Genomic DNA, 26,969 nt, shown 5'->3' on the forward strand with positions numbered 1-26,969 from the left:
ACTGTGGAGCTGTGCCGGAGTCCCGGAGTCCCCGGAGGGATGGCGTGAAGGCCAAGAGACCCCATGGGTCTCCTGGGACCTGTGCTGGGTAGGTGGCTGGGCCTAGGGCCTGGGCCCAGGGCTGCCCAGCCATTCGCCATGTGGGGAGAAATGGACTGAGGGGTCTGAGCATGACCAGGACTAGGGCCTGGGGTGGGGAGTCTGTCCTGGGTGTGGGGGTTGGGGGCTGGGTGGGTGAGTCTGTCGGCGGGGGTTTGGGAGCTGGGGTGGGGAGTCTTCCCAGAACCTTCCAAATGTCCCTTGATCATTTTCCACATGACGATGAGATGTGCCAGGGTCCCCCTCACCCCCGCGACTCCTGCATGGACCTTCCCCATGGCTAGGAGAGTGAGTCCCGATTGGGGGTGTAGGGTCAGCCGCTGGACCAGCAACCCTCAAAGTAGGTACCGGCTGAGGCGAGTTCCTGCGTCTGTGGCAGAGCCCGCTCTGTGGTGTGTCTCCGGCCCCCTCTCAGGCCAGGTGCTTTGGAAGCCTCCACCTGTGTGTGCCAGAGGCCTGCTTCTCCCCGAGCTTCCTGAGTGCTCCCTAGTGCTCCCCCGTGCCTCCTGGGAGGCCTCAGAGGGGCCTTCTGGGGGAGGGTGACCACCACTGACTAGGAGATACACGCAAGTCTAGGGCCAGGCCCAGCGCTGAAGGGCCTTGTGGGGGCCTCGTCTGCCACTCGCCAGGAGCCAGTGCAGTGCCCCGGCCCCCTTCTGGCTGGAGGAAGGCTGAGGGCCCAGTCAAGCTGTGTCTAAGCATGATCAGAGCAGGATGGCCGGTGTCTCTGGCACCCACTTGAAAGGAGGAACAAGAGTTTGCAGCCCTGGCGTATATCAAAACATCCTGGGGAACTTTCTGGAGCATCACCAGTGGCTCAGTTCCCTGCGTGATATTGTGACCTGTTGGAATTTGGGCACCAGACTCAAGAACGCTCTAAGGAGTATCCTGGGACATGCACCGCAGAGCACAGGGGGGCTGCAGGGAGTCCATTCTCGTCCCATCTAGAACATTCTGCTTTGTTCCAGTTCATACCAATCCTTACTCCTCAGTTCTAGTTCAGTCCAGTTTGTTCCAGTCAATCTCAGTTCATTTTGGGGTTTTCCAGTCAATTCCAATTTATTCCGATTACTTCCAAATCATTCCAGCCCATTCGAATCCAGTCTGGTCCAGTTTTTCCCATTCGTTTGAATCCAGTCTGGTCCGTTTTTTCCTGAGTTATTAGGAGGCACCCATTGGACAGTGTGAAGAGGGGATTTCTGATCCCGCCCCCAAGAATGTCCAGTTCCCAGGGGGACATGTGCGGCCACACGGAGCAGGGACAGGCCTTGGAGGAGGATGGGGACTGCTGGGGCTTGTGGATGAGGAGGGGTACGGGACACTTGGGAACAGATTTCATTACCCCCGCGGCCTGCCCACTGAGGGTCATCACAGACACCTCAGCTGCATGGGGCTGGGAGACCTTTCTTTGCACTGCCTCGCGGGCAGGACTGCCCAGGGCCTTCCATGCTGGGTGCCCCATAGCCTGTTTGGCCACGGATCGCTGAGAACTTGTGTTTTGTTTCTACCTGTTCTCCTTGCAAAAGAAGAGAGTGAAGGTGGGGCTAGCCCTGACTGCCCCAGCCATGTCCGGGGGTGCTGTGGGCCCTGTGGGGCTCTGTGCTCTCGCCATCCCCTCTCGGGAAAGTGGAAGCGGGTGAGAACAGGCACCTCGGGATGCGTTTCTTTGCCCTGCCTGAGGGATGCTCTGACCGGCCCCAGGGTCGGCCGTGGCTCCCCAACCAGGGAGCTGTGGGGGACACAGGTGTCAGAGAAGCCCCTCCAGGGAGGAAAGTGTGTGTCCTCTTCCCCTGGGTCCCAGTGCCCGGCTGGACCCCAGTCGTGAGGAAGAGGCCGCAGTACCAGGACCTCCCTCAGCCGGCACGGCTCGACTCCGCTCTGCTCTGTTCCTTCCCAGGGCTTGTCTCGTGGGCCCCAGCCTCCAACACAGAGGTGCCCCCTGTACCCTGCCTCCCCTGTTTCCTGAGGCCCCGTCATAAGCAGACTCAGCTCCCGCTAGGAGCAGGGGCACGTGGCTGGGCTTTCCCATGGGCTGCCATGCTCAGATGGTTTTATCGGGGCAGCAGAGTCTCCGTGTGGTTCTACTTGCTGGAAGAAGGATGGCGGCCCTAGGTGGGGGGCGTGACAGGTCCTAGCGAGGGGTCTTATTCCTTGATCCATCTTGTCTCCGAGGCTTCCTGTCACTGCTGCATCCTGGGGAGTAGGGGCGAGGCCGACTTCTCCGGGGCTCCCCGGTACCTTGGGAGGAGAGATCCCAAGTCCAGACGCCACAGGTGGCAGCCACGGGCACAACTGGAGGGTGCCCCTGCCCCGGCTCCCGTGGCGTGGCCTCCTCCACCGCTCCTTGGGCGAGCTTTTTCCTTCCATTGACGGTTCATCTCAAAGGACATTGACTCTTGGTCTGTTTGGGGGTGTGGGGCCCACATGAGGGTGTCGGCACTGTGTGATGTGGACTTTAGAGCTGACAGTCACCAGTCAATGTGGCTAAGAATCCTGACTCTTGAGATGGAGGGAGACTGGCAGAGAGAGGGGTTGGGTGTGTGCCCCGTGCCCTCCCAGCACCGCAGGGTCCCCCCCCCCGCCCCAGTACTGCCCGGTGCTATTCCAGTGGTCCCCTGCACAGCTGGAAGACCATAGAAAGCGGGCAGAAACAAATAAGAAATCCTAGTTCTTACATTTTGGGGGAGTGGTTGTGGCGGGGGAATCCTTAATCACAGTGCTCAGGGGCTGTTCCAAGGAACAGGGATCCCAGAGCACCTGCTTGGGACCATGCAGGGCCGGGGATCGAACCTGGGCCGGCCACCTCCAAGGCCAGCGCCGTCAGCCCCTCCTCATCTCTCCGGGTTTTGGATTTTCGAAACATTCCCAGGCTGCAGAGCAGAGATGCAGTAAAGGCGCTCAGCGATGTGGGCCTCCATGGCAGCTCTGGCCATGCTGGCTGTGGCGCCCAAACCAGCCCCAAACCACATGCTGTTCACAGGGCAGCCGGGTCAGTGTGGTTCTGGGGTTTGATGCTCTGCTCGGTTGAGGGGACGTTGCCCTCTCCCGGTACCCAGGTGCGCACTGAGAATCAGTAGCAGGGGTGCTGGAGGGGAGGGCGCTTGTTTTGCAGGAGGCCGACCCGGGTTCAATCCCCAGCATCCCATATGGTCCCCTGAGCACTGCCAGGAGGATTCCTGAGTGCAGAGCCAGGAGTAACCTCTGAGCATCACCGGGTATGACCCAAAAACCATTAAAAAAAGAATCCGTAGCAGAGTCCGGTCCCCCTTGCCCTGGTGTAAGCTCTATCCCTGCAACCCCCGGGTCTCCCCCTTTGTTTCTGCAGTCCCTGTTAAGGGGGTGCCTTTTAGAAATGTGGCCATCACTGCTTCCAAGCCTGTGAAGAGAAGTTAGAAGCTGCACATGCTCAGGCCTGAGTGAGGGCTGTGGCAGGCAGCCGCACTATCAGGTGGCGGCCTGATCCCCATCCTCTGCACCCCCAGAACCAACATTTCATTTCATTTTCTTTCAAGTTGTGGTTGTCCCAAGGACTAGAACGATTTTTATCCAGATCACGAGTGGATCAGTAAATCAGTGAAGAGCTTTCAAATCACGTGGAACTCGAGTTCTCCAACTTCAAGCTCTGAAAAATGTATCGTGCAGGTTCTCTTGCACAAGGCTCTGAACACAAAGCTGTGAGCACCCGCACCCCTCACTGTCTCGACTCAGTCGCCCCAGGATAAATGCCTTTGCCCTCCGCTTCTTTTTGCTCCTGAAGCTCCGGGGCTTCCTTCACAGGTGGAGTTGGGGGGAGGGGTTAAAAATCTTTCTACGTGTTTTGTTTTGGGGACCACAACTGGCGGTGCTCAAAGGTCACTGCCAGAGGTGCTGTTGGTGGGGACTGTGGTTCCAGGAATCAAAAAGTTGGGGGGCGGGGCTAAGGAATCATACAGTGGCCGGAGCATTTGCCCTGCATGCAGCCGACCTGGTTCGATCCCTGGCGTCCTATATGATCCCTCGAGCCCCGGCATCATCCCCAAATGCCGGGAGTCAGCCCTTGACACTTCCAGGTATGACCCAAGGACTGTAGCACTGTCCTCTAGCACTGTCCTCCCGTTGTTCATCGATTTGCTCGAGCGGGCCCAGTAACGTCTCCATCGTGAGACTTGTTGTTACTGTGTTTGGCATATCGAATACATCACAGGTAGCTTGCCAGGTTTTGCCGTGCGGGCAAGATACTCTTGGTAGCTTGCTGGGCTCTCCAAGAGGGGCGGAGGAATCCAGGTTGCCCCGATCAGCCACGTGCAAAGCAAACGCCCTACTTCTGTGCTATCATTCCAGTCCAAAGACAAAAACAAAAAATGACAATTTCTGGTATTGGACCAGGGAGGTGCCCCACGATGGGGCATATGTGGGGCCCAGGGTTAGATCTCCTGCCAAACAAACAAGTCCCCCCATTTATTTATTTATTTATGTATTTATGGCTGTTCCTGATGCCAGGGACTAACCCCAGGTCTCCTGTATGCAGAGCAGACAGTTGGTGCCTGGGGGCCTCCAGGTCTTTGCTTTATTAATAATAAAGGAATTCATCTTTTGTGGAGGGACAGTTGGGCCATACCTGGTGGTGCTCACGGCTGCTCCCAGCTCTGTAGTCAGGAGTGATCTTCAGTGGTACCCAGGGGACCTTGTGTGGTGCCCTGGATCCTGCCTGGGTCAGCTGTGTGCAAGGCAAGTGCCTGTCAGGAGTCCCAGCTCTCAGCCCCTGAATAACACATCATTGCAAGTGAACCTAGAAAACAGGGCTGTGTGCTGGAGCCATAGGTCACGGGACAGCAGGAGATGGCTTTCCTGCCCACCCAGATTTAATTCCTGGCATCCCATATGGTCCCGAGCATTGTCAGGAGTGATCCCTGAGTGCAGAGCCCGGAGTAAGCAGTGAGCATCGCCAGGTGTGGCCGAAAAACAAACAAGAAGAGAAAAAAGGGTCCCCACTACACTTATCCCACTCCCCAACCCTGCTGCAGGGGTGCTCCAGGCCACCCCCGCTCTCTTTCTGGGTGGGCTCAGACTGGGACATGCCCGGCCTGTGGCCTCGCTGCCTGGGCACGGGGGCTGCTGGCGTGCGCCTCACTGGTTCCTGTTCCCTCGTCCCGGCAGGTGGGCCTCATCCAGCTGGGGCAGGAGCAGGTGCTCATCCAGCCCCTCAACGGTTCCCGGGGCTCCCCCCACAGCGGTGAGCATCTGATCCGACGCCGATGGTCCTGGCTGTCCAGCCCGTCTGCCAAGGCCGGGGCATCCGGGCAGCTCTGCCAGGTGCTCACAGGTGAGCCCCCGACCCCCGTGGCCCCCCACGCCTGACGTCCTGGGAGCTCATTCTGCATCTTGAAAGCCGCTTTGCTCTTCATGTCCCTTAAGGCCACTTCCTTTTCTTTCTGTTGTCCAGGGACTCCTCATCTGTGGCAGTAGGTTCTTGGGAGCTGGTCTTTTAGCCGCTGTTCCCCAAAGTGGGTGCCCCTGCAAACACACACACGAACACACACACACATGCACATGCATGCACACACATGCACGCGCACACGCATGTGCACAGTTGCATACACACATGTACACAGCTGTGCACACGTGCACACACATGCATGCACACATGTACTCACACACGTGCATGCGCACATGCACATACGCATGTGCACACACACACACACACACACACACACATGCGAACACACAGATTGGGCAGAGGCCAGCAGCAGCCTCAGGTGCAGCTGGGCGGTGCTTTCTGTCTGCTCAGAGATGGAAGATTTTGGGGGAGGTGCTGAGTGATTCTTTTCTCAGAGAAGAGGGTGGGTGGGCGGGAGGCCAAACAAGTTTGGGCCTCTCTGGTTTAAGCCAAACACTGGGGTGCTGGGGTCCTGGGGTCCTGGGGCAAATCCTTGGGACGGTGATGTCTTCTTTGCCATCAGTTCTGGGATTTGGTTTCTGCCCGCCAGCGTGACCCCGGGTGACCCAGAGCGCAGGTCCCTGTCCACACCCTGTGGGTATAGGTGGCGCTGCTGGAAGGGGCCAAAATGCACGCACATGGGGCCGCCCTTGTGTCACAGGAGGAGGCTTGTTGGGGAGCAGCCCCAGTAGTGGAGAGGGATCAGGACGGGTGTGTCTCGGGCCCTGCGGCCTGTCTGATCCACCCCCAGTCCTGGCTGCTGGTCAGGGCAGCCCCCCAGCCTCTGCCCCACGCCCGCCGGTCACACAAGAACAGGGGAACGCTGGCTGATTTCCTTTTTGCCAGTGTAGGGGATGGACCCCGGGGCCCCACCTGCAGGGGGGCAGCTCCGCAGCCCAGGAGAGCTACTGAGCATCACAACCGCCCACCCTGATCTGAGGGGCAGCCTAGTGCTGACTGCTCCGAGGCTAATCCTGGGAAGTGGCTCAAGGCAGGACACCTGGGGCAATCAGCTCAGGGTCCCCTAGGGCCTTGCCTGGCCTTCTGGCTGGCCATCACTGTCCCTCTGTGGGGACACAGCCCCCGCCCCAGCTGCCCTCTGGCTTTTGCAGCAGAGAGTGATGTCCTTGGTGAGAGCGATGTCCTTGGCAAGCACGCAGGCGCATCTGGACGGGACCGGTTCTGGGCCTCTCCTCTGGCAGCCCTGTGCTCTGGCCGCAGGGCGGGCAGTCTCTGGTCTCCGTGGGAGAGAGGACGCCCTGAGCCCCTGTCAAGAGTTCTGCCCAGTTCCCCTGGGGACCTCAGCACCAGGCAGGGGCCTGTGCCGGCACTGTGCTGTTCTGCTTCAGGGTCTCATGTCACTCTTCCTGCTTCCTGCCCTTCTCACGCTCGCCTACGCCCCTCCGGCCTTGCTCCTCCCCCACCCTGCAGGGAGAGAGATCACCCATATTGGGTGTCCAGCACGCCCTCTCCGCACTGGGCAGCATCCCCACAGGGCTGCCCGCTGCTCGACCATCCCTGAGGACCCCGTTTCTTTCTCTGACACTCAGCCGGTGTGTGTGTGGGGGGAGGGGGCGGCACTTGGCTGGCCACAGGTGTCCGTGCATGGAGACGGCGGACGTGGGAGCGCTGAGAGCCCAGTCACTGCCATGCGGGATGTGGCGAGTCTGTCTCAGCCTCGGTGGCAAACACCACGGCAGCGACCCCCGTGCGACCCAGCAGTGCCAGACCTTGGCACCGGCCCAGGAGCAGCCACCCGCTTGCACTGAGACACGCTCGGCCCTGCGTGTTGCCTTGCCTGCCGGAGATCAGAACCCCAGCGCACTTGGTGGGGTGATCTCATGGAATGTCTGTCTAATTATCAGCCGTGCTGACTGGCAGTGATGGATGGTGCTCAGGATTGCGTCTCTGTCCCCAGGCGGGTTGGAGGGTCCCCAGGACGCCGAGCCAGGTGGGGAGTGGGTGACGGGGTGGGGTGGAGACACGCGCAGAGGCAACTGTGCCTGTGTGTTTGGGACACTCCCCGCCTCCTGCCCCCCAATCTCTCATCACTGCGGTGGAGGGGAACAATGGGCACATGGAAGGTGGAAGCCACGTGGGTTCTTTCTCTGGCCTCTGGGGAAACACTCTGCTTTGCTGCTGGGTGGCAGAAAGACGACGGGTGCTCTCGTGGGCCCAGCCCTAAGCGGAGGCTCAGCAGCAGACACGGCGGGCGTGGGAACTGGCAGCATTTACTGGGAGACCACAAAGCCCCGGGGAAAGGGACCAGCCTCATCCGGGGTTGCCAGAGGACACGCCCTAGATGATAGGGCTTAACGGCCACCTGTGTCCCCACCCCCTTGTGTTCTGCTGTCTGGCGTCCCCTCCTGCCCTGGGCAGCAGGAGTGACCTGCTGGCACCCGCAGTCATGGAGGAGCCCGACCTCGTTTCCTTCCTCCCCCACGTGCCCTGGTCTCTGCTCCCGTCTGCCCCAGGTTGGGGGTTGGTGCGGACCCACCCAGGGCCGTGTGGATGGTCCCTGCTCCCCTCGGGGTCCTCAGGACTCCCCCCAGGCGGCTTGGCCTGCTCGGCTTCTTCTCATACCCTGCAGTTTTAGGGCCTTATAAACAGATTCATAAAATGTCACTCCAGGTTGGAACTTGGCTTGAAAATATAGAGGCCAAAAGCTCTTTCCTTCTCTGTCTCTCTTTCTGTGTCTCATTTTTTAAAGATTGTTGGTTACTTTTAACAACTAACATGGTACTTTGAATAGGGCTGGAGTGATAGTACAGCAAGGAGGGCGTTTGCCTTGCATGTGGCCGACTTGGGTTCGATCCTGGGCATCCCATAGGGTCTCCTAAGCCCTGCCAGGAGTGATTCATGAGTGCAGAGCCAGGAGTAAGCCCTTAGCATCGCCAAGGGTGACCCCAAAAGAAAAAAGGTGTTTGGAATTGTTTCTTGATTTGAGGAGGGGTGGGGGTGTGGTGGTGGTGCTGGGGCTGTATCTGGCTGTGCTTGGGGGATACTCCTGGCTGTGTGCTTCAGGTTCATTCCTGGATGTGATCAGGGGACTATCTGGGGTGGAGATTGAACTGGGGCGTTGACCTCATGCAAAGCAAGCGCTTTAACCCCTTAACTATCTCTCTAGTCCCTGATTTTAGTTTTTGAGCCCCACCCAGTGATGCTCTTGGCTTACTACTGGCTCTGCACTCAGGAATCACTCCCAGCGGTGCTCGGGGGACCGTCTGGGATGCTGGGGGTCAAACGCAGGTTGGCCTTGTTCAAGGCAAGTGCCTTCCCCGCTGTACTCTCTCCAGCCCCTGTTTCTTGTTTTTTAAGTGGTTCTGTTGACTTCAGAACTTTTTGTCTTCTTTGCTTATTTTACTTTCTCCACTGAGCTTCCTTTTCGAATTTTCCCACTACTGTTTTCCTGGTGTGTGTGGTAATTGGGGTCTCTTGGTTCACCCCCAGCTCCCGTGGATACATGTGGAGGTGGGGGCTAGGACAATAAAGCTGGTCGACCAGGGGGCACTGCCAAGTGTCTCGGCAGACACGGACGTGCCGCAGAGCTGGGCCGGAAGTGTTTCTGTCTAACTTGAAGTTCTGTGGTGGGCTGGCTCCTGGGCTGACGCATTGCGACGGCAGAGCATGTCCTAGGCAGCTGCCTGAGTGGGTCTGAGGGGGAACACGGAGCGGAGTCTGGGTGCCATCCTCGGCACCCGGAGTCCCAGTGAGAAGGAACGGCTCAACAGGGCTGTTCTCAAGCCAAGACTCGGTTGGAATTTGTAGCGATTTGCACTCATCTGGTGGGAAATCCAAGTGGCCCAAGCACTGAGCATTCTGGTGGGCTCGTGGGATCTCGGGACCCCTCTGTCCTCTCGGGGGTTTGCTCGGCAGTGGCCACCAATTCCAGCGACTTAAGGGTGGTCCTGGTCGGCTGAAGGGCAACTCTGATTCCTGATTGCCGCTGGTTTCCGGTGAGTCTCAGGCCTCACCTCGGTCCTTCCCATGACCACCAGGGTGGTCAGTTGAAGCCACTTCCGGTCCTGTGGCCGGGCCCATCTGTTCCGATTCTGCTGGTCCTGTCTCGGCCCTGACGGCCTCTGTCTCGGACACTGTTAGATAGTCCCCAGGTCAGTGGGACCCCGAAGTGGAAAGGCGAGTCATCAGGGGCTACCTGCATTCGTTCCTGTGGCCTTGGCCCCTTGTCTCACCCCCGCTGACCCCCACTGTCCCCATCTCCTTGTTGCCCCTGTAATCCTCCTTTCTCCCCCGGCCCGTGCCCCCCATGCCCTGTGCCCAGGCCCCTGCCCCCACCTCTCACCTAGAAAACCATGTTCTGAGGCCGGCGTGTGGGCCCTGGCATGGATCATCCATTCCCAGGCTGACGGGGACGCTGGGAGCTCACACTGGAGGTGCCTGGCATCCCGCACTGTCCATCTGTCCGTCTCTCAGCACACTGTGCTGGCTGTCCGCTGGGCAGTCTGAGCACACTTTGTCCATCTGTCTGAGTATACTTTTCTGTGTGTCCAGTCATCTGAGGGCATTTTCTGTTTGTTTGTCTGTCTGAGGGCATTTTCTGTCTTTTCCATCTGGACGCTTTTCTGTCTGTCCATCTGTCTGAGTGCATTTTCTGTCTGTCCATCTGTCCGTGTACCTGCCCCTCCCCCAGTGGGCAGGGCGGGCGGAAGAGAAGCCCATCTGCTCCTGTTCCCACAGCCCAGCCCTCTAGTATGTGGGAGCCCAGAGGCCTTCCAGGAAAGCGGGGTGGGGGGGGATGGGAGGGGTCTGTGCCCAGAGCACAGAGGGGTCAGGAATGCAGAGTTCATTCTTCAGCCTGGTGACTCCTGGAGGCAGGGAGGGTGACCCCCAAGCGTGTGCTTCAGGGGCTGCTGTCGTGAGTGCCAGGAAATGTGGGTGGAGGGTCCCAGGGTGTTCTGGGGAGGCAGTGGGGGTAGAGAGTGTCCCCTGCCCCGGGCCTGTGGAAGGGTCTGATTTTTGAATCAAGCTGAGAGAGAGAACGAGGGGGCGCAGGGAGTGGGCAGCTGAGGCAGGCCAGAGCATGGCAGTAAGCGCATGATGGGCTGGCTCTGCTGTGGGGTCGCGCTGGGCCAAGCGCAGGCCTCCCACGAGCTCTGCCTCCCCACCCCCCTGCCCCACCCCGGCCCAGTCTGTCCGGTTCGGAAAAGGCTTCGTGGTCGCCCTCCCGCCCTCCCACCCTCCCACTGCAGAAACTTCCAGCCTTTCTGGATCATTCATTTCTCGTGGAAAACCCAGTGAAAACAAACAAGCAGAAAGTCCAGCCCAGCCCGCACCCGTCTCCAAGGACATCTGTGTCTGCCGCAATCTCACTGGGCTCCCGGGGGAGACGGGGAGGGACCTGCTGACCGCTGACCACTGACCACCTGGCACCTAGCCCCTGGGGTAGTGGGAACTTGCCCCTTCCTCCAGCCGGCAGTAGGGCTGGGGTCTGGAGGCTGCCACCCACCCCGCCTGTTCCTTAGAGAGGAGCAGCACGTGGAGGTCTCAGGACCACTCAGCTGGCCTTGCACGCTGGGGACCCCCGCTCTTCCAAGCTACACGGGAAGCAACGCAGCCCTCTTTCCGCCACCAGGACCCCCTACTGCCTGCGAAAGGTGCACCCATCCCTGCAGACCAGCCCCCCAAAAGCAGCCCCCCAAACAGCCCCTCCCCCAAAACCAGCCCTGTTGGAGTGCACCCCAACCCCCTCCCGTGGGAAGCTTCACTCCGACCCACGCCTGCACAAGCTTTTCCGTTATTCACTGCGGCTTGAATTCCTCTAGCTTTGCTTACAGATTGCAGAGGCTGCAACTGGGGGTTTTGGTCCAGGGCTGTAGCCGAGCCCTGCTCTGCAGTGGCCAAGCCAGTGGCCCCGCTTGCCCGCAGCACATGTCCTCGCCCCCACACCGTGGCCGGCAGGTGCTCCCAGCTCTGCATGGCCCGCATAGGTGGTGACTCAGTTTCCCCATGCCTCTGGGCGGTCTTACTGGTGGACTCGGGATGAGTTCTCATATCCGGCTGCTGTGATTGGTGCTCTGGGCTCTGTGTGTTTGGGGTATTGGCCCCTTGCCACGTGGGGCTCAGCTCTCCTGCCATTGTCTTTGGGTTCCATGGGTGGTTGCCTTCATGGGTTAAAGGATTCCCTTCATGGGTTAAAGGCTTTTCCTTCCCTCACCCCATCTCTCGGTGCCTGGGCAAACTCGACCACCAGGCATGACCGGCTTTTCTGTTCCATGTTTCATAGTAGAGGGTCTTCAGGCCGTAACGCTGGATGAACTTGGTCTGGAGCAGTGTCGCTGGTGGAGTTTTGTGACTTCTGGCTCGCTGTTCCACATTGTCAGTCCTTGGAAACTCCAGGCTCCTTGTCGTTTACTCGTTGGTTTCCATGTGGCTCTCTTGGGCTCGGCTCTGTGTCCTTTCAGTGCAGTGCTCTGCTGATCTGGTGCCACAGATTTAAAGTTACATCGGAACACCTGGTATTTGTTCTCTATTTTTTCCCTCTCACTGTTGGCTTTGCTGGGTGATGTGCGTACCTTTGGTGGTGTGTGCACACTTGGTGGTATGTGCACCGTTGGTGTGTGCACCATTGGTGGTGTGTGCACCTTCGGTAGTGTTTGCATCCTTAGTGGTGTGTGCACACCCTTGGTGTGTGCACTGTTGGTGGTGTATGCATCTTTCGTGGTGTGTGCACCCTCGGTGTGTGTACCTTGGTGGTGTGTGCACCTTTAGTGGTGTGTGCACCTTTGGTGGTACGTACACCCTTGGTGTGTGCACCCTTGGTGGTGTGTGCACTCTTGGTGTTTGCGCCCTAGGTGTGTGTACCCTTGGTGGTGGTGCACGCGCGTTGGCAAACACCGTGCTCTTGCTAGTGCTCGCGCACCTTCTTTATTCTCTTGGTAGTTGTACAAACTGGTTGTGGTGGCCAGAGAGACACACTCTTGTTGTGATGTGTGTGGGGGCGGGGGGGCTCTCTTTGGACATCAGGGAGTCTTAGCCAGCAGGAGCGGGTCTGTGACAGCAGAAGGGTTGTGATGAAGGATGGGGGTGGGGGTGGGGTCCCAAACACCAGTACCACTCAGCATCCGGGTGGCTTCAGGGAGCAAACTCTTGTCCTCACAGCTCCAAAGGCCCCTTTCCCAGTGGCTATTCCAGATAAAGTGAGAAGCCCCTGAGTTCTTGGTCCCTAATGGCTGTCCGCCTCTGCGTGGGCGTTTCTTGTCCTCCGGGATTCAGGTATTTCCCTTCTTCTCAAAGGGGAAAGGCCTCGTGCCCGAGAGACAGTGGCCAGGCCTAGTATCAGAGGGACAGTACCCTGACCTAATAGCAGGAGTAGTACTCGAGCCTAGTATCAGAGCAGTGTACCCGGGGCAGGTATCAGAGGAACAATCCCCTGGTGGGACGGGTGGGCCCTGGGGAATTGCAGGTGCGGAAGACAAGAAGTTCTTTTCAGGCTTTTGTGAGTCTTGTCTCGCTCTGTTGAAACATGAACCCCGTAATTAATTTCTGCCCCCAGCTGTGTGTTTGGAGAATGTTCTTTTCCCCTCTTCCATCAGTTTAGCAGATAAAATTGTCAGGCTTCCCTGGCCAGAGTAATCCTTGCTCCGGAGACAAAGCGCCCGGTGATTCCAGGCTGTTCCCTTTGTTTTCTCCCATTTGCCAAGTATGTCTGTCTCGAGGCGCCTCTGAGATCAGTGGGGGGTTGGGGGGTTGGCACACCCCTGCAGGCCAGGGGGAAAGAACCAGGCAGCTGCTGTGCACTGAGTCCGTGCCCCCCAAATGTGAGGGCGCCTGTACGTACCCTGGTGCCGAGGTCACAATGAGGTGAAGGTGGGGCCTTCAAGTCCAGCACCAACAAGACTTGATCCCTGGTGTCCCCTGATGTCCCTTACCAGGGCTGACCGTCCCTTCACAAAATGAAGATGTTAGGGTGGGCTGGGGTGGGCACCCAGGACGAGTTTTTCACCCACAAGGCTTTCCACTAGGGCCCCACCTGGCGGTGCTCAGGTCTGACTCTGGCTCTGTGCTCGGGTCACTCTGCGCAGGGCTGGGTCTGGGACCTGGCTCAGTCCTGAGCCAGGCTGCCCTGCATCCTTCTGCCCCATGCAATACTGTTACCTCAGTGCCAGCCACTGTCTCCGATGGTGCAACTCACTCGCTGCCTGCCCCTGCCCCGGCCTCTAGTTTCCTGTGATCTGAGCACCTTGGTCCTCGCAGCCACTGTGACCTGCTGGTATCTGCCCCCCTTTCTGTACAAGTGACTGGGCCGTGGCAAAGTTATCTGAGGCATTCAGCTTCGGAAAGTAGCCCTTCCATCTTTTCTTGGATTTTGTTTTCATCTGGGGGGCCACACCCAGTGATGCTCAGGGCTGACTCCTGGCTCTGTGCTCAGGGATCACTCCTGGCGGGGCTCAGGGGACCTCATGGGATGCCCAGGACCAAACCCGAGTCAGCTGCAGGGAAGGCAAACACCCTTTTCCCTTTTTGCAATGAACAAATGCTAGCGGGAGAAGAAGCTCTTGCTGTTGCTCCCGGAGGCGGGATTGCGGTGAGGGCGAGATCCTCGGGGCCATCTGCCCGTCAGCAGCCGTGAGCCGCTTTTCCAGTGGGAGGAGCGGGTTTCCGGCGGGCAAACCTTTGGTGTTGGTGATTGTATTTTTACTATAATTGTCCACAGTTTTTCAGTGTGGACTTCTCAGGTTTGGTGCTGGTTGTTTTTCTGAAAAAGTCAGATGTGACCATCAAGCCAGGGCTTTGGGGGTGATGCTGGGGGTTGGGGAGGGCGCAGATCTGGGGGGCCGCTTCTGATGAGCCATGGGGAAGGAGAAAGTGGGCTGAGAATTGTTCGGGGGGAACCTGACAACTTCCCTTTTGCTCTTTTCCAGTTTTTTTTTTTTTTTGTTGACACTTAGTCGAAATAGTAGTTTCAGCTCAGGCGCCGGGCCAGCCCCACGCCCTGCCAGTGTCGGCTTCCCGCTGCTCATGCCCCCTGCATCCCACCCACCCATTCACCTGTCCTGCCCTGTCGGGCAAAGGACAGGCAGCACTCAGGTCTGTCGCTGCTGCCCCTTGCTACCCCTCACTGTGTGTTTTTTTTCTTTTTGGGTCACACCCGGCATTGCACAGGGGTTACTCCTGGCTCATGCACTCAGGAATTACTCCTGGCAGTGCTCGGGGGACATTATGGGATGCTGGGAATCGAACCCGGGTTGGCCGCGTGCAAGGCAAATGCCCTACCCGCTGTGCTGTTGCTCCAGCCCCCTCACTGTGTGTCTTTATGGCTCACGTGTGACAGTCATTCTGCCTGTCCCTCGTCCTTGGACTGACTTCACTCAGACCATCCCTCTGGCTCCCCCCACGGGACTGAGAATTATGGGATTATTTCTTTCCTTAGCGCCGAGTGCTACTCCAGTGCATGGACTGACAAGTTTCTTTCCGCATTTCCCTGCTGCTTTGCACATCTTGGATTCATACTTTCACCGATCTACGCTGTACACTCACACACTTACCCACACGTGCACAAATCGTCACGCCCACGCACACATGCGTGCCTCTACTCACTGTGCATGCATGTAGCAGGTCCCTCACCCAAGCGCACACATTCACTCAGCTGTGCACACACGTCTTCTCCCACACACACAGTGTGTGATGCTCACACAGTGTGCCAGTTCACTCACCTGTGTGTGCACAGACATACCCATTTACTTGTGCACACATGCATTCATTCATTCAGCATGCACACACACACCCTCACCCCCCCCCCCCGCACATGCATGCATCTGTTCCCTCACTGGGCACCCACACACATGCATTCGTCCCCTCTCCCCTGTGCACGCACACACTCAGTCACCGGTGTCCCTGCTAGTACCCTGCAACACCGGGCCTGAGGAGCCCCGTTGCATGCTTGCACTGGGCAACAGGCTGGTGATGCTTCTTCAGGAGCACCCTCTGGCCCCCCTGAGCCCCACTAGGGATTAACCGCCCCCCCCCCCGTAAGTGTACTCATTATGCCAGGCTCTGTGGGACTAGGAATGTGAAAAATTACTACAGGTGGGTGAGAAATCAACTTCCGAGGTAGTTTTGGGTGGCCTGCAGTGCCCACTTACAGGCACCATTGTCTCGCACACAGCTGCCCACTGCTGTGCCAGTCCCCTGTCAGTAAGGCTGATGATGACGTCCCGGGGTACCGTCTTGCTGTGGGCACTTGGGCATCTGGATTCTCGCCCACTTGCTCCCATTGTGGCTGGCACACACCCCGTCTCCAGTGCTTCAGGGGGAACATTTGGACTTTGGAATGAAGGGGTCACTCTGTGCGCTTGGGGTTTGCCCAGGTGAGCCACTAGGTTTACTCCTGAGGCCCCTGAGGGGGCCGGTGCTGAGGGCAGGGTACGTGGTAAGTTCCAGAAGGGCCTTTCTTTCCTTGTTTGTGCCCTGAAAGTTCAGGCTGCCGGCCAGCGCCCAGGGCTGGCTGGGTCTGAGGGTCACTGGCCGTTGCATCACAGCCCTGCCCTGTGGAGGGGTCCCCGTCTCTCGCTGACTCAGTGGCCCTGAGATTCTCATCTGATCGTGCCTGTTTGTTCCGGTTTGAACTGATGCTTTGGGCCCACCCCCTGCTTGTGGCTAACGTAGCACAGTCTCAGAGTGTGGCCCCCAGGGGACACTCCTGAATACCCAGGCCCTGGGTCCCCGGGGCAGGTCACATAGCTGGGTGTTGCTGATGGACCCACGACCCGTCTCGTCTGAACTTGAGGTTCTTCCTAATTCCGGCCACCTGGCCTGGCCTTCTCCTCTGCTGCCAGCCCTGCGCCCACTATCCACTCTGCTGCTGTGTCTTCCCCACGCCATTCCCCCGCCCCTTCCCTGGCTGTGCTGGGGGCGGGTGCCTCCTGAGCAGTGCTACAGGGACTGCCAGGTGCGCTGGCTGGAACCAGACTCGGGTCCTTAACCCCACACCCCACGGCGGGAACGGCGGGCATGATGGGGACGGTGGGCATGGTGAGGACGTTGGAGATGGCAGGGATGGTGGGGACGGCGGGGACAATGGGCATGGCAGGTTGGTGGGGACAATGGTCGTGGTGGGCATGGCAGGGATGGGGAGCATGGCAGGTGGGTCTCCTTCATGGGCCCCAGAGACCCCACCCCGGGTGGCACAGCTGGAGCCTGAAACCCAGGAGTGCCTGAGCTGTCCCCTTGTCTTCTAGAGGAGCCGGCGGCGGGCCAGGCCAGGCCCCCGCAGGACTGGCGGGAGCGCAGGAACGCCATCCGACTGCCCAGCGAGCGCGCTGTGGAGACGTTGGTGGTGGCCGATGCTGACATGGTACGCTACCATGGCGCCGAGGCTGCCCAGCGCTTCCTGCTCACCGTTATGAACATGGTGAGTGCGCCCCTGCCAGGTCACGCTGGGAGGACATGCGAGGGCCCGGGGCAGTGCGGGGACCAGGGAACGGGTGTCCAGGCGTGGCCCGCATGGATCGCACTCACAGGATGGGGACGCGAGGGGCCAGAGTTTCCATTCAGTGCTTAAATCTGATTTTGGTTTGTTTTGTTTACATTTTGTTTTGTTGTCTTTTGTTGGGGGGGAGGGACTCCCAAGCAGTGCTCAGAGGGTTGTGGGGGCCAGCTTAGTGATTCTTGGCCAATCAGACTGGCAGTTGGATGCAAGGACCCTGGGATGCTGTGCTGCTTGGGGCCCTCTAGAGCTGCACCCCACAATGCCAGGGGATTGCATGGTGCTGAGGCCAGGCCTGCGCTCTAACCACTGCACTCTCTTTCTGGCCCTTGCACTATCTAGCCATGCTGAGGCCAGGCCTGCGCTCTAACCACTGCACTCTCTTTCTGGCCCTCGCACTATCTAGCCATTCTCTCTTGTGAGAGTGATCCCCAACTCGGCTAAGAAGCAGCATCCGGTGTCCCTCCGACTGTCTCCGTGTGCCCCTTTGGCTCTGCGCGGCCACTTTTGTGGCGCCATTGCCTGATTTCCCGGCTTGACTTGTCAGGGATTTTTCCCGGTTTGTGCTCTCAGCCCCTGGCTGGCTGGAGGGTGTCTATGCCGGTGGACACCTGCGCTCTGCGGAGCCCTGGGCGTCCCCAGGAATCCTGATGCTGCTCTGCTCTGGGGGCATTTTGCTTTGGGGGACGCTCAGCCTGGGAGAACCCTGCCTTCACCCCACTCACATGCCCCTGTCTCCCGCCCTGGCCCCTGCATCTGCTGGGGAATTCCAACTCACTCTGCGATTTTAATTGCCCGGGCAGTAAACAGTCATTACAGCAGCTAAGGTAGCAATCAGCCCACAGTGTTTGGGTACATTTGGGCTTTCACAGTGTGGGGGGCGGGGAGGGGGGCAGCACTGGCCCCTTCTGCTTGGCTGTACTCCGTGTTCCCCGTGGCCCCCTCCCCCCAGAGCCACCGGCTGAGAAGAGGCTCCTACATACAGGTCCCAGATCTTCCCGCCTGCAGCGTGGGGGTCTCTGCTGCTCAGTTGCATCCTGTGGGGGCTGGGCGGGAGCCCTGTCATTACCCGCCCTGGACCTGCCGACAGTCTCTGGCAGGGCCCCGGCTGTGGGCGGGAGCACCCGCAGGTGTGGTGGTGGTGGTGGTGGTGGTGTCTCCAGGCCCACCCACGCGGGCCCCTGGTCTCCCCTCTCACGCACAGCTGTGGGGGCCCTGGAGAGGCTTGACGGGGCGCTGCCCGCCCCAGCTGGGGGAGCGTAGGGCTCAATTCTGTCTTTATTCTTTGGTTTGGGGGTCACACTCGACATGACTGGGTCGGTGCTTGGGGGTCATGGCAGTGTTCAGGGGACCACGTGTGGCTGCCACACACAAGTCCTGCATCTGCGCCCCTCCCCCCTTCCCCTCCCCCCCCCCCCCCCCCCGTGCAGGTTTTCCTCACAGCTGCCCGTGTCTGGGAGGTGCGTAAGGGGCGGCCACACGGGCTGCTGGCTGGGCCGCAAGGGAAGGATGGCCCAGTGCCACTGCCCACGGGGCCTGCTGGCCAGCTCGAGGTGGGGTGGACAGCCAGGTGCCTGCCCACTGCTACTGCCCACAGGGCCTGCTGGTGGCTTGGGGGCGAGGGACAGTGTAGCTGTCATGCTGTCGCCCCTGCAGTGTCCTGCAGTGTCCCTGCCCGCCTGTCCTGCAGGGGACACGGGGCTTAGCCTTTGCATGCTGGGTGACAGGGTCAGCCTGGAACTGCAGGGATCCGTGTCGCTGGGGCGGTGGCAGGCCTATGTGGAACCCAGTGCCTCTCCCGGACCCTCCCAGGCTGCTGCTGGGGGAGGAGGGACTGGGGGACTGGGGGGCGGGGCTAGTGGGGGGAGGGGCTGCTATCTGGCTCTGCTGTCCACTCTCAACCCTGAGTTTTTTGGGGGTGTTTTGCTTTTGGTTTTTGGGTCACAGCCGGTGATGCTCAGGGCTTACTCCTGGTTCTGCACTCAGAAATCACTCCTGGCGGTGCTGGGGGCCTCTATGGGATGCTGGGGATCGAACCTGGGTTGACCATTGTGCAAGGAAAATGCCCTCCCCTCTGTGCTATTATTCCAGCCCTGAGCTCCCTGGAGGCCCCCAGTGCTCCCAGGGACCCTCTCAGCCTCTCGTGGGCGGGTTCAGAGTCTCCCTGCTCCTTTGGGTGACCCCCACTCTCTACAGGGTGACCGGTGGCTTGGGGCCAGGCCTGCAGAGCTGGTGCTGACCTCTGGGAGCAGGCAGGACCCACCTGGGCAGGACCCCACTGCAGGTTAAACAGAATAGTGGGGGTGTGCTGGGACATATTTCAAAGATGGGGTCCCTGCCCCAGGCATGTCACCCCGAAGCTGCTCACCTGTGAGCTTGGGGTGGGTGTGGGGAGGGAGGGAGACTCCAGCTCTCTGGGGGCTGCAGAGAGGCCAGGCACAGCCTGCGTCCACCTTCCAGGCACCTTCTTCTCCCTGCCCCGAGAGGGAATTATGGGGAGTGGGGCGAGGGGGAACGGCAGTAACCCCTGCAAGGACCAATCGCACTGTGGAACCGGGGGTGCTGGCCCCCAAACCCTGGGTCTGGGCCGCTGGTTTCCCCCTGTGGAGCCAGGAGAACCGAGGGGCACGGGCAGGGGTGACATCAGTGTCCCTCAGTCTCCATGTGGAACAGACCATAGGGCTGTCTTAAAGGGGACTGAGTCCCCGGCTCCCAGCCCAGCCCTCCCCCGGGTCGCACAGTGGGTGGGGGGTGCTGGGAGGACTCCCCCGTGTTTATTCCAAGCAGACTGCCCCGATGATGCTGGAATTTGTCCCTGAAGGTTGGGCCTTGGGCTCTGAGAGCAGATGCTCCTCCTCCGAGGGGGGGGGGGTCCGTGGCATGGTGGGTGGACGGCTCTGCCGTGTGACCGCCCCCCTGGGCATTGCCATCAGCCCCGCCCTCCCCTGCGCCCCCTCTCCAGCTCCTCCCTGGCCAGCCACGGAGCCCCGAGAGCAGCCCCTGCCCCCACCCTCGGCCCCGGGCTGCCAAAGAAATGGGACCGACAGCCAGGCCTGAGCGCCGGCCAGGACGCAGCCAGGGCTGGACGCCGAGACAGAATTTCCAGACGCTTGGCCGCCCTGCTCCCGGCCCAGCCAGGTGTCCCCCAGACGTGGCCGCTGCCTCGGACCTCCTGAGCAGCGGTTTCCATGGGGAACGTCAGAGCCCACAGCCGCTCTCGCGACCCCCCCCCCCCCCACACACACACGAGTGGCACCAGGTGGCCCCATCGCTGCCGTCCCAGCTGTGGCAGGGAAGTACCTTCCTGCACACGTGCAGAGACCCAAGCAAGACCCAAGTGTCCTGTGACCCCCCCCACCCCGCCCTCGAGTCACCACTAGGCTGCAGTTGCCTGCAGCTCCTGATTGATTTTCCCACTTCCCTCCGCATGTTGGAGTCCGTCTTGTGGGCCTGAAATCCTCAGGTGTGGGAACACGCCCTGCCCCCGCACCATCCCCTCTGTGCCTTGACCCCAGGAGAAGCCACTCTGGGGTGTGGGTGGGGGCGCTGGAAGACACGAAGTGCCCCGGAGAAGACAGGGAGCTTGCCCGTGTTCCTGCCTGGTGCCCTCGTGGGCTCATCAGTGGACAGGGCAAGAATAGTGTCCCTCCGCCTCCGTGGACGTCGCTGTGCGTGCCGGGCTGGCATCAGGCCCACCCGCGGGGTCGGGCCCGGAGCGCCCGCTGTGGTTTCCTCTCTCCTCGCTTGCTTCTCTCTCCCCGATTCTCATGTTTGGAATTGAGGGTTTTTCCAGTTTGGGCCCGATCCTAAGGCTGGATGTATTTCGGGAAAAATCTGAATCCCAGCCATTCGGGTGGGGCTGCGAAGAGCAAAAACAAGGAAAAGCTTATGTGCCTTCCCCCTCGGCACCCAGGTCTCGGGGTAGGACATGACCCTCCTGTCTGAAGAGAAGAGGGAGAGGAGAGAGACTTCTGTTCTGTTCTCACGGAGAAGCGACTTTGCAGGGGAAGGGCGGCGGGGAATACCAAAAAATGAGAACAGAACTGAACATATTTTCTGTTGCGGGCAAGAATCTGAAATGTTCCCGAAGACGTGGATGTTCTGAGTATGGCCCCTGCCGATCCCTGTGGGCTTGCAGACGCCCAGGATTCCAGCCCCGTAGATGGTGCTCACACTGGGCTTGGTGCTCAGTGCTCGTGCCTTTGCATGAGTCTCCCAGTGCCCCTGAAACCCTGACGGAACACATGAGAGAAAAGGCAGACTCGTGTGATCCCCTTGAAGAGAGCCCTGTTCTGGCGCTCCAGGACAGATGCTGTTGTCAGAGGCGGTGGCTGCGGTGGGGGCCAGGGGCCGGGGGGTCCAAAGGCCAAGTTCCAGGAACAGATCTAAGAGACCTGTTGTAAAAGTGCTCATCATGGGGTCAGAGAGAACAGCAGGTGCTGGCGCGGCACACGGCTGACCCCAGTTTGATATCTGGCACCCATAGGGCCCCCCGAGCCCTGCCAGGATGACCTCTGAGCACAGAGCTGGGAGTGGGCCCTGACACCACCAGTGTCGCCCCCAAACTCTCCAATTCCCAAGTTTTTTCTCCTCCTAAGAGCACTGGGGCCCTCACTGCCCAGGGTGACTCTGTCTCCTGCTGTGGTGATCCCTGCCACCACCAGCGATTTCTGGGCAAGGTAAAGGGTGTGGACCCCTGGGCATGAGTGTCACCCTCAAGGGGCCTCACCCCAACCTAATGTGTCCCCCAGAGTCAGCAGCACAGGGCAAGCTGCGTGAGCCTGGTCAGCAGAAGAGAAGAGGACAGGCAGGGAACAGGGAAAGACGAGGCAAGAAACGTCAAACAGTGTCAGGTGCTGGGGACCGATGGGGCGCACTGCCACGGTTTCCTTGTGTCCTTGGGTGCGGTTTGGGGGGTCACGCCCAGTGATGCTCAGGGGGTGTTCCCACCCTGCACTCGGGGATCACTCTGGCCTGCTCGAGGTGGTCCCAGGGCTTGAACCGGGCACTCCTATAGCCGGTCACCCCGTGCCTGCCTGAAAGGACCTGGTGGTTTGCGTGTCCAGCCACAGCAAGGCGAGGGAGAGTGAAGCCAGGACAGAGAGAAGCCCTGAGTCCTCGGTCTGTGCTGCCCCCTCCCCTGAAGGCCCCTGACCCCCTCCGGGGCCTTGCTCGGCTCTTGGCACATCTGCGTGGCTGTGGTGTGAGAGGTTCCGGGGCCTGAACTCAGGGCCTGCGTCATCATGCCCAGCACTGACCCGACTGTGCTGCTGTGTCATGACTGTCCTCATCACCTCAGCACTTTCCGCTCTCGCCTGCTCAGGTTTACAATATGTTCCAGCATCAGAGCCTCGGGGTCAGGGTCAGCATTCGTGTCACCAAGCTCGTCCTGCTACGGGAGCGCCCCGTGAGTACCTGAGCCCTCAGTTCCTGTGAGTACCCACCCTGAACCCTCAGTACCCGTGAGTACCAACCCTGAACCCTCAGTACCCCTGAGTATCCAAGCCCTCAGTACCTGTGAGTATCCACACCGAACCCTCAGTACCCCTGAGTACCTATACTGAACCCTCAGTACGCCATGAGTACCCAAACCCTAAGTACCCGTGAGTACCCACCCTGAACCCTTAGTACCCGTGAGTACCCAAGCCCTCAGTGCCCGTGATTATCTGAACCCTCAGTACCCATGAGTACCCAAGCCAAACCCTCAGTACCCAAGAGTACTCACCCCAAACCTCAGTACCTTTTGAGTACCCACCCCAAACCCTCAGTAGTCCATAAGTACCTACCCAGAACCCCCTCAGTACCCCATGAGTACCCACCCCGAACCCTCAATACCTGTGAGCACCCACCTGGAACCCCCTCAGTACTCCATGAGTACACCATCCTGTATTCCCTCAGTACTCCACAAGTACCCTCCCTGAACCCCCTTAGTGCCCCATGATTACCCACCCTGTATCCCCTCAGTGCCCCTTGAATACCCACCTGGCCCCCTCAGTGCCCACAGTACCGGCCCAGTGGCACTGATTAGTGGTGGTTGAGGCCCGTGGACTCAGGGTCCCTGCTGAGGGGGACTCCACGGATTGTGCCCACTCGACAGTGACCTGAGGACAGGGTCAGGGTTAGCGCACCTGGTCTGTGCACCAGGACCTCTGGGGGCAATCTGGGACCCCGAGTATGGCCTGGGCAGGTCTAGAGGTCCCTGATGCAGCCAACATCCCTGGCGTGACCCAGGTGGCCCCAGCTCTGCAGGCCCAAGCAGAACCTATCGTCAGACCCTCCCATTGAGGTCAGCTGAGAACTGCCAGAGGGGTCCCTGGACTCCCTGAGCACTGCTTTGGGAGTCTCCCCCAAAATAAGCGACTCTGAGCCGAACAGTGAGCGGGAGAATGAGGCATCTGCCCTGGGCTGGGGGCGAGCTCCATAGCCCACGGGACAGTTTGTTCCTTGGAGAACGCGGTCAGGTTGGAGGGCGCCGTAGGCCTGAACCCACCTGGGGGGGAGGGCGTCCCTGTGGGGTGGTCACCCAAGGGAGCCTCTGTGGCTGGCATTAGCCTGGGTTTCTGCGCCCCCTCACTGGTCCCCGCCTCCTTCCAGGCCAGGCTGTCCATCGGGCACCATGGGGAGCGGTCACTGGACAGCTTCTGCCAGTGGCAGAATGAGGAGTACGGGCGTGCCCGCTACCTGGGCACCAACCAGGTTCCCGGGGGCAGGGATGATGCGCCCCCCGTGGATGCGGCCGTGTTTGTGACCAGGTAAGGCGGCCAGGAGGATTCAGCAGATGGGGGTTCTGCCCTCACAAGCCGTATGCGGGGTCCCTGGGGGCAGCCCCGTCTGCTGCCTGGGACCCGGGTGTGTGAGCCCAGAGAGGGACGGGAACCTGGGACATTTGCCCAGGTGTCAGGCCCGAGACGGTGCCTCGGTGGGGGAGCTTTGGGGGGCTGAGGCCCTCGCAGCTGTGCCCTGTTCAGGTATGGGCACTGCAGGTGGCCCCGAGTGTCCCCCTGAGAGGAGCCCCGCGCCCACCTTGTCAGCCCACATCATACCAGGGCCCTGCCGTGTCCCCAGGAGCCGTCCCAGGGACACCCAGCAGCATAGTTGGGCTGCAGGATAACCCTGCCCTTTGAGGCTCCTGATGACACTTGTCTGGTTGGGCTCAGGCCCCGCCCCCACCTCTGCTCCAGAGCCCTGTGTGGGGCCAGAGTCGGGGCGAGGGGCCTGGCAGGCTCCTCTGGGCACCACAGGCCGTGGCCTTCCGCTTGCTATGCTCAGTGCAGCCTGAGCCCTGGCCGAGGTGCCCAAGGGGCTGTGGGGGCGAGGGTGCCCGTGTCACAGGTGCTCCAGCTCCTGGCTGCAGCAGGGAAGAGTTTGTGCTGTGCTTAGGCCTGTGCTCACACAGACCATGGCCCGGGGAACTGACCCCAGCCTCGTGCTTGCCAGGCGGGTGCTGAGCCCGAGCACCCAAGAGCCCGCAGGAGGGCAAGGTGTCCAGGTGGGCATCTCCTTCCTGGGGGGGGGGGGGGTCCTGCTGGCGCTGACTTGGCATTTCTTGCTGCTTTTTTTTCAGGACCGATTTCTGCGTCCACAAGGATGAGCCCTGTGACACTGTGGGTGAGTCTGAAGGCAGAGGCCCCCCTGGCCGCGCCATGCGCGTGGTCCCTGAAGGGCTGGCTAGGAGCACGAGTGTGGGAGAGCCCAGCAGGAGCAGTGGGGGGTGGGGCGCCTGCCCCTCTGCCCCTCGGGGAGCCCAGGCTGTGCTGTGTCAGAGCAGCCCCTACTCCTCGCCCTCTGCCCACCCGCCCGGGCCGGGCCGCAGTCCAGTCAGCGCCCAGTGACTCCCTCCTCCCCTCCTCCCCTCTTCCCCTCCTCCTTACTCCCTTCCCTCCCTCCCCCTCCCCTCTTCTCCCTCCTCTCCCCTTCTTTCTCTCCTTCCTCCCTCCCCTCCTCTCCCTCCTCTCCTCTTAACTCCGCTCCTCCGTCCTCCCCACAGTCCTCCCATCCCCTCCTCCTCCCTTCCTTTCTTCCTCCCTTCCTCTCCCTCCGCCTTCCTCCCTACTCTCTCCCTACCCTCCCTTCCTCCTTCCCTTCGTCCCTCCCTGCCTTCCTCCCTTCTCTTCCTCCTCCCTCCCCTCCCTCCCCACCCTCCTCCATTCCTTCCTCCCGCACTCCCCTCCTCCCCTCCTCCCTCTCCATCTCCTCCCTCCCTTCCTCCTTTATCTCATCAGCAGGGGTGACCTCTCCCTATGTCCTGGGTTCTTGGGCCCTCTTGCATGTTGACCCTTCCCACGAGGTCCCACCCCTGCTTCACTGTCTCCCTGCTGCTGGCACCCGGGACAGGGTCAGGGGGCACTGGGGGACACATTCCTGCTGAGGGGAGGGGCGAGACATGCCTGTCTCTGCTCATTTAAACCATGTTTGGGTTTTCTCCCTTCGAAGTTTAGAAGTTCATAGGGAGGAGAGGCTGGGGACGGGTGGCCTGGATGCTGCAATGTGGGGGTGAACCTGGGGCCTGTGTCATCCCCTAAATGCCCTGAGAAATTAGGGGACCCCCCCACCCCAGAACTTTAGGGAATAAGTGCCGTGGAGGCCCCACAGTTCCACAGAGTTGCCAGCGGCGTCTCCTCTTGGGCCACTTCCACGGAGACCACTGGACACACTGTCCCTGTTCCCAGGTGTTCGGGGCCCCCAGGGCTGCCTTCCGCCATGCCTGCAAGGCTTTGGGGCGCCAGCTCGCAACCTTGCACCCAAGCCATAGGTGAAGGCTGAGGAGTGTCGAAGTTGGTGTCCTGTGGTGGGTGGTCCCTCACGTGAGGGACGCCCAGATTAAGCCCACTGCTGCAGCGTCTCTGATCGCTGCTCCGGGCTCAGCGTGACGCAGCCCATGGGTGCACTTCCTGCCGCCACCCGAGTTGAGCTCGAGGCCACTCCCGTGGGCATCCTGTGCTGAGAAGTGTCTGACTCCAGCTCTGGCGCCCGCCCGGCTTTGCACATGGCCCACCCCAATCTGCAGCGCCCCCAGAGCAAGCACTGCTCATCCCACTGACCCGACGCCTCTGAGGGTGGCTTTTGTCCTCCATCCCGTCCCTCCCTGGAACTGACCCATGTCCTGCTCCACCGCGGGGCCCTTCCCTCTCTGGGACCGTGATGGTGGAGGGTGTTCTCATACCTGGGGGCGCGCCATGGAGACGGCAGAAGCGTCTGCCCTCGTCCTCCTCTCTCTGCAGCTGCTGTGGTCACTGTGCCAAACAGGACCAGGGTGCTGGGGGCGGGGGCAGGGTGGAGGTGGCCCGGCCCTCTCCACCTTGGCTGAGCTGCCTGTCACATGGCGGCTTGGGGCCCCTGAGTGGGTGCTTCTGCCACAGAAGCTCAGCCGCCACGGCAGACACACATTCTGAAATCAAGTAGGTGCTCCTGGGGCTGTGTCTCAGCTGAGGAGCTGCTTGAGCCCCCGTGTCACTCGCTCCTCCCTCTGGGACCTGTTTGTGCGTGGGGCAGGACAGCCCATGTCACTCGCTTGTCCTCAGCCCAGTGTGTGTGGGGCAGGGGCAGCTCGCTGGCTTCGTGCCCACAGCCCTGACCTACGTGGTGGGGGCATCCCGTGATCCCGTGGAATCTGCCTGCCGGTGGGCGGGGGACTGGCGGCTTGTCCTAAAGCCCCCTGCCCTCCGCCTCCCGCCTTTGCTTCCTCGCATCCTCTGTTCTCGCCTGCCAGACACTGTCCATCCACCCTTGCCCATTGGGTCCACTGCGACCTGCCTGGTCCAAAGCTCCTGGTCAGGTGCACAGAACAGGCTCCCCGACCCCCACGCCAGGCAGCCCCTGGGGGGGTCTGCAGAGAAGAGCAGGCCTGGGGCCGGGAGGAGGGTCCAGAGTCCAGTGTGTGCCTGCGGCCTGGGTCCATCCCAGGCTCCGCGGGGTCTCCTGAATGGGAGTTGGGGGAGCCCAGAGTGCAACCAGGTGTGAACCCCAAACAACAGAAACACACAGAAGAGGCGTGGGAGTCACACCGAG

General features: G+C 60.5%; 1 protein-coding gene across 1 annotated transcript in view; it reads left to right on the forward strand.

Moving 5' to 3' along the window:
* ADAMTS17 (ADAM metallopeptidase with thrombospondin type 1 motif 17) overlaps positions 1-26,969 on the forward strand; it is an 85,817-nt gene that overhangs the window by 3,148 nt on the left and 55,700 nt on the right. Inside the window, exons 3-7 of the mRNA XM_056124716.1 lie at positions 5,236-5,418; positions 16,734-16,886; positions 22,285-22,368; positions 23,556-23,713; positions 24,526-24,569. Of these exons, the coding sequence (XP_055980691.1) occupies positions 5,236-5,418; positions 16,734-16,886; positions 22,285-22,368; positions 23,556-23,713; positions 24,526-24,569 (622 nt within the window). The remainder of the gene's footprint in view (positions 1-5,235; positions 5,419-16,733; positions 16,887-22,284; positions 22,369-23,555; positions 23,714-24,525; positions 24,570-26,969) is intronic.

This window comes from Sorex fumeus, unplaced genomic scaffold (genome assembly GCF_029834395.1).
Source record: "Sorex fumeus unplaced genomic scaffold, SorFum_2.1 ptg000051l, whole genome shotgun sequence".
Lineage (NCBI taxonomy): Eukaryota > Metazoa > Chordata > Mammalia > Eulipotyphla > Soricidae > Sorex > Sorex fumeus.